The 12,901-nt window shown below is 42.8% G+C and overlaps 1 protein-coding gene across 1 annotated transcript in view; it reads right to left on the minus strand.

Annotated features, from left to right (window-relative positions):
* Positions 1 to 9,816: 9,816 nt before the first annotated feature.
* The window catches only part of LOC139407760 (gamma-aminobutyric acid receptor subunit rho-2-like), a 43,131-nt gene continuing 40,046 nt past the window's right edge, over positions 9,817 to 12,901 (minus strand). Inside the window, exons 4-10 of the mRNA XM_071151618.1 lie at positions 12,397 to 12,620; positions 12,121 to 12,203; positions 11,881 to 12,021; positions 11,425 to 11,577; positions 11,039 to 11,247; positions 10,910 to 10,933; positions 9,817 to 10,777 (exon numbers count right to left, since the gene is read on the minus strand). Of these exons, the coding sequence (XP_071007719.1) occupies positions 10,466 to 10,777; positions 10,910 to 10,933; positions 11,039 to 11,247; positions 11,425 to 11,577; positions 11,881 to 12,021; positions 12,121 to 12,203; positions 12,397 to 12,620 (1,146 nt within the window). The 3' untranslated portion in view covers positions 9,817 to 10,465. The remainder of the gene's footprint in view (positions 10,778 to 10,909; positions 10,934 to 11,038; positions 11,248 to 11,424; positions 11,578 to 11,880; positions 12,022 to 12,120; positions 12,204 to 12,396; positions 12,621 to 12,901) is intronic.

The raw sequence follows: 12,901 nt of genomic DNA on the forward strand, positions 1-12,901 counted from the left end.
TTGGACTCTGGAGCAGTGGAAACACATTCTCTGGAGGGGTGAATCACGCTTCACCATCTGGCAGTCCGATGGAAGAATCTGGATTTAGCAGATGCCAGGAGAACGTTACCTGCCCGACTGTATAGCTCCAACTGTAAAGTTTGGTCGATGAGGAATAATGGTCTGGGGCTGTGTTTCATGGTTCGGGCTAGTCCCCTTAGCTCCAGTGAAAGGAAATCTTAACGCTACAGCATACAGTGACAGTCTAGGCAATTCAGTGCTTCCTACTATGTGGCAACAGTTTGGGGAAGGCCCTTTCCTGTTTCAGCATGACAATCCCCCCGTGCACAAAGCGAAGTCCATACAGAAATGTTTGTTGAGATTGGTGTGGAAGAACTTGACTGGCCTGCACAGAGCCCTGACTTCATCATCGAACACCTTTGGGATTAATTGGAATGCCGACTGCAGGCCAGGCCTAATTGCCCAACATCAGTGCCCAACCTCACTAATGCTGTTTTGGCTGAGTCACTACAGCAATGTTCCAACATCTACTGGAAAGCCTTCTAAGAAGAGTGGAGGCTGTTAAAAAAATACAAGGGGGACCAACTCCATATTAATGTCTATGATTTTGGATTGAGATGCTCGATGAGCAGGTGTCCACATACTTTTGGTCACGTAGTAAGGCTATTCTAAGCACTAAGGTTAAAAGAATATGAACATTGTTTCCAGACAAAAGTCATATATTGTTTGGTATCTGGAAGTGTCAGATTCAATGAAACTCTCATGTTCTATGACGGAGTTGAATTTCATTGAATTGCACTGAATTCAATTCTACTTCCTATCTCTCAAACTCAAATTCAAATTCTACATCCTGGGAGGTGTGGCCAATTAAATTCGAATTTCAACTCATCAATTGTTTGGCAGTCAATTGTCGCTGGAGGAGCAATAATGGCGCCTGAGGAGATGGCTGCCGTTTTACGGTCCCCTACCCAATTGTGCTATTATGTATGTTTTTTTGTGTTATTTGTAACTTATTTTGTACATAATGTTTCTGCCACCATCTCTTATGACCGAAAAGAGCTTCTAGATATCAGGACAGCGATTACTCACCCCGTACGGGAATAATACTTTTTCTTTAACGAGTTAGACGCAAAGGATTTATTCCAGACACCCGACAAGGCCCTCATCCCTGTCTTTCGCAGGAGAAAGAGAGGGAGAAATCGGGGACGTAGATCTGGGTGCCTTGTAAGGATATGACGGCGAGTTTACCATTGGTCCTATTGGCCAAAGTACAATCATTGGATAATAAAATAGATGAACTACGAGCATGTATATCCTACCATTAAAAACTGTAATATCTTATGTTTCACAGAGTCGTGGCTGAACGACGACATGAATAACATACAGCTGCCGGGTTTTACGCTTTCGGCAGGATAGAACAGGCGCCTCGTAAAAGTATTCACACCCCTTGGCGTTTTTCCTATTTTGTTGCATTACAACCTGTAATTTAAATGGATTTTTATCTGGATTTCATGTAATGGACATACACAAAATAGTCCAAATTAGTGAAGTGGAATTAAAAAAATAAGAGACTCCCCAAACATATGGAAGAAGGTACTCTGGTCAGATTAGACTAAAATTTAGCTTTTTGGCCATCAAGGAAAACGCTATGTCTGGCGCAAACCCATTACCTCTCAATCCCCCATGCTGTGGGGATGTTTTTCATCGGCAGGGACTGGGAAACTGGTCAGAATTGAAGGAATGATGGATAGCGCTACATACAGGGAAATTCTTGAGGGAAACCTGTTTCAGTCTTCCAGAGATTTGAGACTGGGATGGAGGGTCACCTTCCAGCAGGACAATGACCCTAAGCATACTGCTAATGCAACACTCGAGTGGTTTAAGGGGAAACATTTAAATGCCTTGGAATGACCTAGTCAAAGCCCAGACCTCAATCCAATTGAGAATCTGTGATATGACTTAAAGATTGTTGTACACCAGCGGAACCCATCCAACTTGAAGGAGGTGGAGCAGTTTTGCCTTGAAGAATGGGCAAAAATCCCAGTGGCTACATGGGCAAGCTTATAGAGACATACCCAAAGAGACTTGCAGCTGTAAGTACTGCAAAAGGTGACTCTACAAAGTATTGACTTTGGGGGGGTGAATACTTATGCACGCTCAAGTTTTCCGTTTTTGGTCTTATATTTAGTATCTTCAAAGTATTAGGCATGTTGTGTAAATCAAATGATACAAACCCCCCAAGAATCCATTTTAATTCCAGGTTGTAAGGCAACAAAATAGGGATAATGCCAAGGGGGTGAATACTTTCGCAAGCCACTGTGAGACAAGGGGTGACAGTCTATGTGTATTTGAAAAACAAAAGTTGGTGCACGAAATCAAAGGAATCCTCAAGGTTTTGCTCGCCTGAGGTAGAGTATCTCATGATACGCTGTAGAACACATTATTTACCAGGAGAGTTTTCATCTATATTCTTCGTAGCTGTCTATTTACCAACACAAACCAATGCTGGCACAAAGACCTCACTCAATGAGCTGTATACGGCCATAAGCAAACAGGAAAATGCTCATCCAGAGGCAACGCTCCTGGTGGCCGGGGACTTTAATTAATGCAGGGAAACTTAAATCCATTTTACCTAATTTCTACCAGCATGTTAAATGTGCAACCAGAGGGAAAAAAAACTCTAGAACACCTTTACTCCGCACACAGAGACGCATACAAAGTTCTCTCTCGCCCTCCATTTAGAAAATATGACCATAATTCTATCCTCCTGATTCCTGCTTACAAGCAAAAACTAAAGCAGGAAGTACCAGTGACTGCCAATAAAAAAGTGGTCAGATGAAGCAGGTACTAAGTAAGCTACAGGACTGTTTTTCTAACACAGACTGGAATATGTTCCGTGATTCCTCCAATGGCATTGGCTTCATCAATGTGCATCGATGATGTTGTACCCACAGTGACTGTACATACATACCCCAACCAGAAGCCATGGATTACAGGCAACATCTGCACTGAGCTAAAGGGTAGAGCTGCCGCTTTCAAGGAGCGGGACTCTAACCCGGAAGCTTATAAGAAATCCCGCTATGCCCGCCGACGAACCATCAAGCAGGCAAAGCGTCAATACAGGACCAAGCTTTAATCGTACTACACCGGCTCCGGTGCTCGTCGGATGTGGCAGGGCTTGCAAACTATAACAGACTGCAAAGGGAAGCACAGCCGCGAGCTGCCCAGTGACACGAACCTACCAGACAAGCTAAATTACTCCTATGCTCGCTTCGAGGCAAGTAACACTGAAACATGCATGAGAGCACCAGCTGTTCCGGACGACTGTGTGATCACGCTCTCTGTACCAGATCTAAGTAAGACCTTCAAACAGGTCAACATTCACAAGGCCGCAGGACCAGACGGATTACCAGGACGTGTACTCCGAGCATGCACTGACCAACTGGCAAGTGTCTTCACTGACATTTTCAACCTGTCCCTGACTGAGTCCAATTTGCTCACCGCCCCAACAGATCCACAGATCTCTATTGCACTCCACACTGCCCTTTCCCATCTGGACAAAAGGAACACCTATGTGAGAACGCTGTTCATTGACTACAGCCACGCTGATCCTCAACACGGGCGCCCTCAGGAGTGCGTGCTCAGTCCTCTCCTGAACTCCCTATTCACTCATGACTGCATGGCCAGGCACAACTCCAACACCATCATTAAGTTTGCAGATGACACAACAGTGGTTGGCCTGATCACCGACAACAATGAGACATCGAGGAGATCAGAGACCTGGCCGTGTGGTGCCAGGACAACAACCTCTCCCTCAACATGATCAAGACAAAGAAGATGATTGTGGACTACAGGAAAAATAGGGCCGAGCAGCCCCCCATTCTCACCGACTGTAGTGGAGCAGGTTGAGAGCATCAAGTTCCTTGATGTCCACATCACCAACAAACTACCATGGTCCAAACACACCAAGACAGTTGTGCAGAGGGCAGGACAAAGCCTATTCCCCCTCTTGTACTCCTGTATTCCTTAAGGAAGATTAGCAGTATATTCCTATACTCCTTATGGAGGAGTAGCAGTATGCACCTGCACTCCTGCGCTCATTGTGTACTCCTGATAGTACTATAAGTATACTCCTGATACTACTGTATCATTAGACTATCCCGACCTGCAAACAGGATCAGGACAGAACCTGGAAGTGTCTGAATAGGCTAAAACACAGGGAGCGTAATACTATTATGTGCCAAACTGAAATCTGAGATTAACATACTAAAACGCAGCATCTGTTCAGGCCAGGCAGAGTCACAAGGGCGCATCAACACAATTTAGGGATTGGCTGTCAGCACCACACATAGTAAAAGGGATGTAGACATTTTTTTATGGCTTAGGGCAGCACCACAGGGCAAAGCCAATATTTCTCTGCAGAAAAGATTTGTAGGTTACTAACTTCATGTTCTCTGATGTGTCATGATATGTATGAGCTGTCCTATTACTGTATGTGGCATTCACATGGAAGTTAATCTGCCTCAGATTACATAGGCAACAAGTTATGTAAGATTCAACCCTAACCCATGTTTGTGTTTTTTATTAAACAGGATGCTAGGGTTAAAGCTGGGGTTAGAGTTGAACTGAGATGTGGACATGAAGCTAGGGTTAGGGTTAAGATTGGAGCTGGAGCCAAGGTTGGGGTTAACTCTAACCCTCAACCACAACCCTAACCTTAACCCTAACCTTAGCTGTCCACATCCCGGTTCAACACTAAACCAGCCTCAACTAAAACCCTTACCCTAACCCCTAGATTAATGTCCACATCCCGGTTCAACCCTACCCCTACCCCCGGTATTCAAGATATCAGGATGTAAAATGCAGTAGTTCTCAATGACAGCAGTGTGCACTACAAGTGCAATGCATAGTGTTATAGCACCACCGCCTGCTGTTCCAAAGCACTGGCACACACAAGACTACAGGGAACACTTGGATTTCATTTGAACAAACATTATATTGCATACCTTTCAACCAATAGAGGGCGGCATGGTCTAAAACAAGTTTTAGGGTGGAAATTTGTCTTACAGAAATACCTACCAGATAAAAGTACCTGATGGCAAGGTCTTCTTTTATGAGATACTGTATATATCTAATTTAATAAGGATTTTTTTTATTTTTTAAATGCAATGAACAATTGATTGGAATTATAAAATACTTTTACAGATGCTTAAAGTGATTTGCACATGGGGGAAACTCACCCTATCTACTGCTACCAATGTGTATCACCAAAGTAGCCATAGCTTCAGAAAGCTCAACACATCAGCTATCACAGAGGTAATCCAATATGTCTCCCATGACATAAATCATTTAGAATGGTGTTGCAGTTCTTTCATAGCATGCGTGGCAGTTTAATTTAGTTTGAACTGACAGATTTTCTCCCACCTCCCCAATCACTTCTCCCCACACATAATTAATCTGGATTTGGTGGGCGGAAGATTGCAGCACTTGATGCGAAGCCAACCGCATATATATATTTTTTTTTTTTCATCTCTTCATTAGAAATTAATCTGCACTAACCAATTGTCAACTGATGATGATGGTTCTGTTGAATATGACAGTGAGCATGGCACAATACAATAGTATAATATTTACTGTAGATGCTTGTTAAAATATTTTGTACAATATACTGTATGAATATGAATGATGTTATACTTAGAATATAATATATTATACTTTAAGCTGATTTCAACAACTTTGGTAACTTGGGTAAACAATGGAATTAACAAAGCAATTAACAGTAAAATCCCCTACTGAATTCCAAACCCACATAATGGTTCTATGAGTATCAATTTAGCTATTGAACAATTCAACATAGATTTTATCATTAATCTGTAAAGGGAATTTGTGTTTGCAATTTTTTTCAACACAAATTCCGCACACACACATGCATTATGTTCTTCTATCCTCGTGAGGACCTAAAATGTATTTCCACTCAAAATTCTATTTACCCTAAACCTAACTTTAACCCTAATTCTAACCCTTACCCTAACCTTAACCAATAACCAAAACCTAACTCCTAAACCTAACCACTTACCCTAACACTAATTATAACCCTAACCATAATTGTAACCCTAAACCTCATTCCTAAATTTAAAGTAGCCTTTGTCCTCATAGGGATTATCCTTGTAGTGACTTTTGGGGATTTCAGGTCCTCACAAGGATAGAACCAACACACACACAAAGAGTTGCCTCATCATAATAGTTAAGCCCTGTATTAGGGTGTATTTGTAGTGAGGATTGCCAATCCTCACTATAAATGGGCATCTAATCCTCACTACAAATGGTCATCCAATCTTCACTACAAATGGGCATCCAATCCTCACTACAAATGGGCATCCAATCCTCACTACAAATGGGCATCCAATCCTCACTACAAATGGGCATCCAATCTTCACTACAAATGGGCATCCAATCCTCACTACAAATGGGCATCCAATCTTCACTACAAATGGGCATCCAATCCTCACTACAAATGGGCATCCAATCTTCACTACAAATGGGCATCAAATCTTCACTACAAATGGGCATCCAATCCTCACTACAAATGGGCATCCAATCCTCACTACAAATGGGCATCCAATCCTCACTACAAATGGGCATTCAATCCTCACTACAAATGGGCATCCAATCTTCACTACAAATGGGCATCCAATCCTCACTACAAATGGGCATCCAATCTTCACTACAAATGGGCATCAAATCTTCACTACAAATGGGCATCCAATCCTCACTACAAATGGGCATCCAATCCTCACTACAAATGGGCATCCAATCCTCACTACAAATGGGCATCCAATCCTCACTACAAATGGGCATCCAATCCTCACTACAAATGGGCATCCAATCCTCACTACAAATGGGCATCCAATCCTCACTACAAATGGGCATCCAATCCTCACTACAAATGGGCATCCAATCCTCACTACAAATGGGCATCCAATCTTCACTACAAATGGGCATCCAATCTTCACTACAAATGGGCATCCAATCCTCACTACAAATGGGCATCCAATCTTCACTACAAATGGGCATCAAATCTTCACTACAAATGGGCATCAAATCTTCACTACAAATGGGCATCCAATCCTCACTACAAATGGGCATCCAATCCTCACTACAAATGGGCATCCAATCCTCACTACAAATGGGCATCCAATCCTCACTACAAATGGGCATCCAATCCTCACTACAAATGGGCATCCAATCTTCACTACAAATGGGCATCCAATCTTCACTACAAATGGGCATCCAATCTTCACTACAAATGGGCATCCAATCTTCACTACAAATGGGCATCCAATCTTCACAACAAATGGGCATCCAATCCTCACTACAAATGGGCATCCAATCCTCACTACAAATGGGCATCCAATCCCCCTCATCCTCTGTTACTGGTTTACTGAGGACCACAGACAGCGGTCATCTGATGAGTCAACAAGAGACAACATTTGTAGACAGATTACACCATGTAACAGGCATCACTGTAACATAACAGGGTTTAGCATATTGCATAAATGCCAGTTAACCAGAAACAACAGTTGTTTCTCTGCAGACAGAGGACAATGGATCAAACTGTGCTGTGGCTCAGTGACAGTGGTGTCATTTTTCTGCTGAATGTGTAACGAATCTCTTCTTCGCCTGAGGAGGAGTAGGAAATATCGGACCAATGTGCAGCGTGGTAAGTGTTCGTCATATTTATTACACTGAACACAGAAAACAAGCGAATAAAGGAAAACCGAAACAGTCCCGTATGGTGAAAACACTGAAACGGAAAATAACCACCCACAAACAAGAGTGAGAAAACCGGCTACCTAAGTATGGTTCTCAATCAGAGACAACGATTGACAGCTGCCTCTGATTGGGAACCATACCAGTCCAAACACATAGAAATATAAACCCAAGAACAAAACATAGAATGCCCACCCCAACTCACGCCCTGACCAACCTAAAATAGAGACATACAAAAGGAACTAAGGTCAGGACGTGACAGAATGAGTTCGCCATATCACATGACATCTATGATGTTCAGTAGGTCAACCACTGGGCCTCACTTGATTGGTCAATGCTATATCAGGCATACCCTGCTGAAAGGGATATGTAAGCAATAGGCAACTGTACTGTAGCTCCATTATGTTACAATGTATTGTTGTAATATACACTGACTGTACAAAACATTAGGAACTTTCCATGACAGACTGACCAGGTGAAGGCTATGATCCCACATGGATTGTGTATGTGAGGCATTCAGAGGGTGAATTGGAAAGACAAAATATTTAAGTGCCTTTGAATGGGGTATGGTAGTAGGTGCCAGGAACACCGGTTTGAGTCTGTCAAGAACTGCAACGCTGCTTAGTTTTTCAGGCTCAACAGTTTCCCGTGTGTATCAAGAATGGGCCACCACCCAAAGGACATCCAGCCAACTTGGGAAGCATTGGAGACAAAGGGGGGTGCAACTCAATATTAGGAAGGTGTTCCTAATGTTTTGTACACTCAGTGTAGAGACACATATAGCGGCTGTGTAGGTGGGGGCAGCTTAGACATTCTCACTGAGGCTAATTTAATTTGATTTGTTTGTTTGGGGATTAAATGTGCTATGAATGCTCTCTAAAATCTGGATTACAGACAGACAGATGTACATCACATGGCAAGATTGTCTCAGAAACACATTATTCTTAAAAGTGAATGCTGTATTTCCAGTCATCTTATCTCATAGTCCTTAGTAATGTTGCCTCATCCATAAGGAAACAATGACATAATCCAGCTAGGGTTGCAAAAGTCCAGCAGCTTTCCCAAAATTCACAGGTTTTCCCGAAATCCTGGTTGGAGAATTTCAGATTTCCTGCTTATCAGGGAATCTTCCAACTGGGAATTTTTTAAAAGAATTTGGGAATTTTGAATTACTGGAACTTTGCAACCCTGCCTCCAGCAATTGAAAGATAACGGTTACAGACTTTTCTTTAGATTGAGAACAGGCAAGCAAAATATGTATGGTCACGACTCATGCTCAAACACATTGACTGCAAACATGCTTTTAGCTTAAAGCCTTTTATTTAGAAATCTGCTCCAAAAAAAGCATACATTCTAAATGTTTTGACGCGACAATAATCAGTCTACAGTAGTTTTGCAAGCTTGTGGACAAGCATCTGTATGAGGTGATTTGCGTTGGTTGAGCATTTGTCCAACAGGCTGACATATCTACAGTGGCAATATGGATGCCTAGTAAATCCAGCTCATGCTTGTGGCTATCTACATACTACATACAATACCATGTGTACTAATATACTGGTTGGATAGAATACTGGATATAAAAAGCAATATGCAGTCACTTGTAATCCAAACAGTCAATCAAACAAACAAACACAAAAGATTTCGCCGTGAAACCAGTTCACTTAAGGCTGTTCAAGTTCATTACATCGCTGATAAAGGTTTATAAGTCTCGAAAACCCCCTTCTGAGTAATATAAACAGAAACAACTCTTTAATTGGTGGATAACATTGAGTTCCTGAAACAAGCTGAATGATAGTTCACATAAGCATTCATTAATGGTACCCACCCTCACAATTTCCGTGGCCAACCATGAAAAAACCTATTAAGCCCCATGCATTGTTTTTAACAACTTAAGGTATAATGGCATATTTAGTGCACTAAACATTTATTATGTAAGTAAATTGATAGGCCTAAAATGAATAAATAATTGAATAAATAGATCATTAATAAATAATAAAATAAATACTGAAATACTGTAATCTAAGTGAAAATCTGCCAGCTTGTATAAATGTAGATTTAGATTTTTGTGTGGTTTGTTCAATCATATTCAGCTGTTACAAAGAATAACACTTGGTGCATTCCTAGAAGACATAGAGTCTGTGGCTGCGTTTCAATTTGCTCATGAGCAACTGATGCTTGCCAAATCAACATAGTCGATTTTAAGAGGTCAAACCCTCACATTATGGATCAAGCTTTCTGTTTTCTGCTTAAGGACGGCAAGCTTGGGCAACACTTAGTCCATTTTTAGAAGTACGTATACTGTCAGTAATACAGACACAGTCTTACTGCTTTGACAGTGCCATGAGTATAAAATTCATCATAGTTTGTGCTTGGACCTGCATGGTTGCGTAAATAGTTTATATAGCAAAAAAAGGAAAGCTGTACAGTTGAGTCAAGTAGTAGCATGGTTGTAGCTGATGGTGAGGATAGAATGGTGTTATCCATCTAGAGATCTGTGAAAACCTTTTGTGAGTGCTGCTGGTGAGCACAGGTGTTATAAGAACTCCATCACCTCAATGTGCATTATGGAGGTCATTACCACTTTGAGTCAATCAGTTTTGTCGGTCAGAGTTAAATAACGGTCCTGTTTCATCTGGTACAGCAACATCAGTAGATTGTCTCTCTGCTGACTCTAACAAGGCTGTCCGGGAGAGCCTCAGCAGTACACAGACCAGTAGATGAGGTTGAAAATGATGTAGGATCCAGGAAAGATCATGCGGGAGTAGGTGTCAATGGCGTGGGTGTTCTGCATGAAACTGAAGCTGCGGAAGCGCGTCTTCTTCTTGGTTGCCGCCGTGGACTCGTTGTCCAAGGAGATGTGCACCACCATGCGTTCCTGCTTCTCCGGGGGGTCCTCAGGAGCTGAGGCCCTGGTGTACCCGGCTAGACTGTTGGTGTCGGACTCGCTGTAGGTCCCGTCCGCCATCATGGTCCCAGTGTGGGACATGCCACATGTGCAGGGGAGCGACTGTAGGGCGGAGAAAGAGAGAGAGAGATGGAGGGAGGGAGAGAGACAGGTGGGTGAGAGAGAAAGAGAGATCAGAGTAGGAGAAACGATGAAAGGACTTGTAGTTCAGTATAGTATGATGAGGACCTTTACCTGTTCTCTCGCCAGGCCCAGGGACTGTAGGACAGAAGAGAGAGAGATAAAGAGAAAGAAAGAGAGATCAGACTAGGGAAAATGCTGAAAGGACATAAAGAAGAGCAGTATAGCATGTAAGAGCCTTACCTGCTCTCTGGCCTTTTCCCTGAGCTTCCGATCTTTCCCGTCCCTCAACGTTGTCAGATAGTTGACGGCAGCATATTCCAGCACCGATAGGAACACAAACACAAAGCTGACCCAGAGGTAAATGTCCACAGCTTTGATGTAGGAAACCCTGGGCATGGAGGCGTTGACTCCAGTGATGATGGTGGACATGGTGAGCACCGTGGTGATACCTGGAGCACAGTACAACCACAACGTCCGTGTGAACACGAGACTCAAGGAAGTATCCTCATAGATATGAACCAACCAATCCATCTACACTCTTAGAAAAAGGTTTCCCCGCCACAGGGACAGCTGAAGAACCCTTTTAGGTTCTAGGTAGAATATTTTCTTCTAAGAGTGTATCTTACCTAATGAGACCCTGGCCGGTACGGCCCGGCGGTCGATCCAGAACGACACCCAGGACAACATGACCATCAGAGTTGCAGGGAAGTATGTCTGGAGCAGGAAGAAGAAGATGTGGCGTCGCAGGGTGAAGTTGATGTACAGACGGTTGTACCAGCCTAGAGAGAAGAAGGGAAAGACACGTGAGATATCACCAAAAGTATGAAAATGGGTTTTGCTTCTCTGAAGAACTTAAAGATGTATTTGTACAACAATGGACTGTATTTGGATTCAGTGAAATTGTCACAAACAAATATCCGTACAAACAGTTAGATAATATACTTCAATTCTGTTATTCAAATAAATGTTGACTTCTTGAGAAGTAAATGCTGCAACATCCAGTCATCATTTGTACACAGAATGTGTTATTTTTATACAATAAATGTTCTTATCCGTCCCTCAGAGATGATTTGTGCTTCTACCTGTGCTGCTGTAGAAAGCCAGTCTGGAGGTAGTGTGAAACTTCTGGATGAGGAACTGAGACAGAGAGATTCTGTCATCCGTGCTCAGGGACTCATCCCCACTCTTCCAGTACAGCATGAGGTCCTCGTCCGTGTAAGCATCTGGAGACAACAGAAATGGATTTCTAATTGAAATCTGCCTAATGTACTGTACCGCCATACCAAATCCCTTCATAACACAGTCAGAGTACCACTACTCACAGCTCTCCAGCTCTAAGGTGCAGGTCTGTGAATCCAGAGGGAAACGACTGAAGTCCATGTTACAGGCAGCAGTAACCGTCACCCTTGGGATTCAAACACAACATCTTTATATCCACGACGACGAAAACACAAACATGTCAACATGCTACATCCTCGTAGTTAAGTATGATTCTATGAGATGGGTAAATGTGTGCTGGGAAAATGTGGATCAACTGAGTTCTGCGCTGTCATCGTCGAAATGACACAAAACCAAGCTGCTGCTTCCAGTTTCCTCACCTGAGGCTGTAGAGCACGTGTCCGTCTGGGAACACCCTGAGCATGATGTTCTCAGTGGTGGTGTCATGAATGAACGACCTCTTGGAGTGGACGAAGAACACATCAGGCACCCAGATCTTCTTGACCAGGCGCCCGTCGAACGTCATGCTCTTATTGGTTGTGCTGGGAAAGGACAGCCTCTCATCTTTCCAGTAGTGCCTCAGATACAGGGTCATGGTGAAGTCCTGCAGGTCACCAAAACATTAATTTGTTAGTTGGTTGAAGCCTTGTATAAATCCTCTGAACCCATTCCTGGATTTAGAGTTGTAGATAAAGCCATTGATTGTATATGTTGTGATTACCAGGGTCTCACCCTCTCCCTGGATTATAGTGTATATTTATGATCAGAGATACACTGAGTATACCAAACATTAGGAACACCTTACTAATATTGAGTTGCGCCAAATGTTCCCTCTAAACTGCTCACACGCGCAGTAGCCCAGAGGCTGCCCCTTCACTCAACTTT

Source organism: Oncorhynchus clarkii, chromosome 4, assembly GCF_045791955.1.
Source record: "Oncorhynchus clarkii lewisi isolate Uvic-CL-2024 chromosome 4, UVic_Ocla_1.0, whole genome shotgun sequence".
Classification (NCBI taxonomy): domain Eukaryota; kingdom Metazoa; phylum Chordata; class Actinopteri; order Salmoniformes; family Salmonidae; genus Oncorhynchus; species Oncorhynchus clarkii.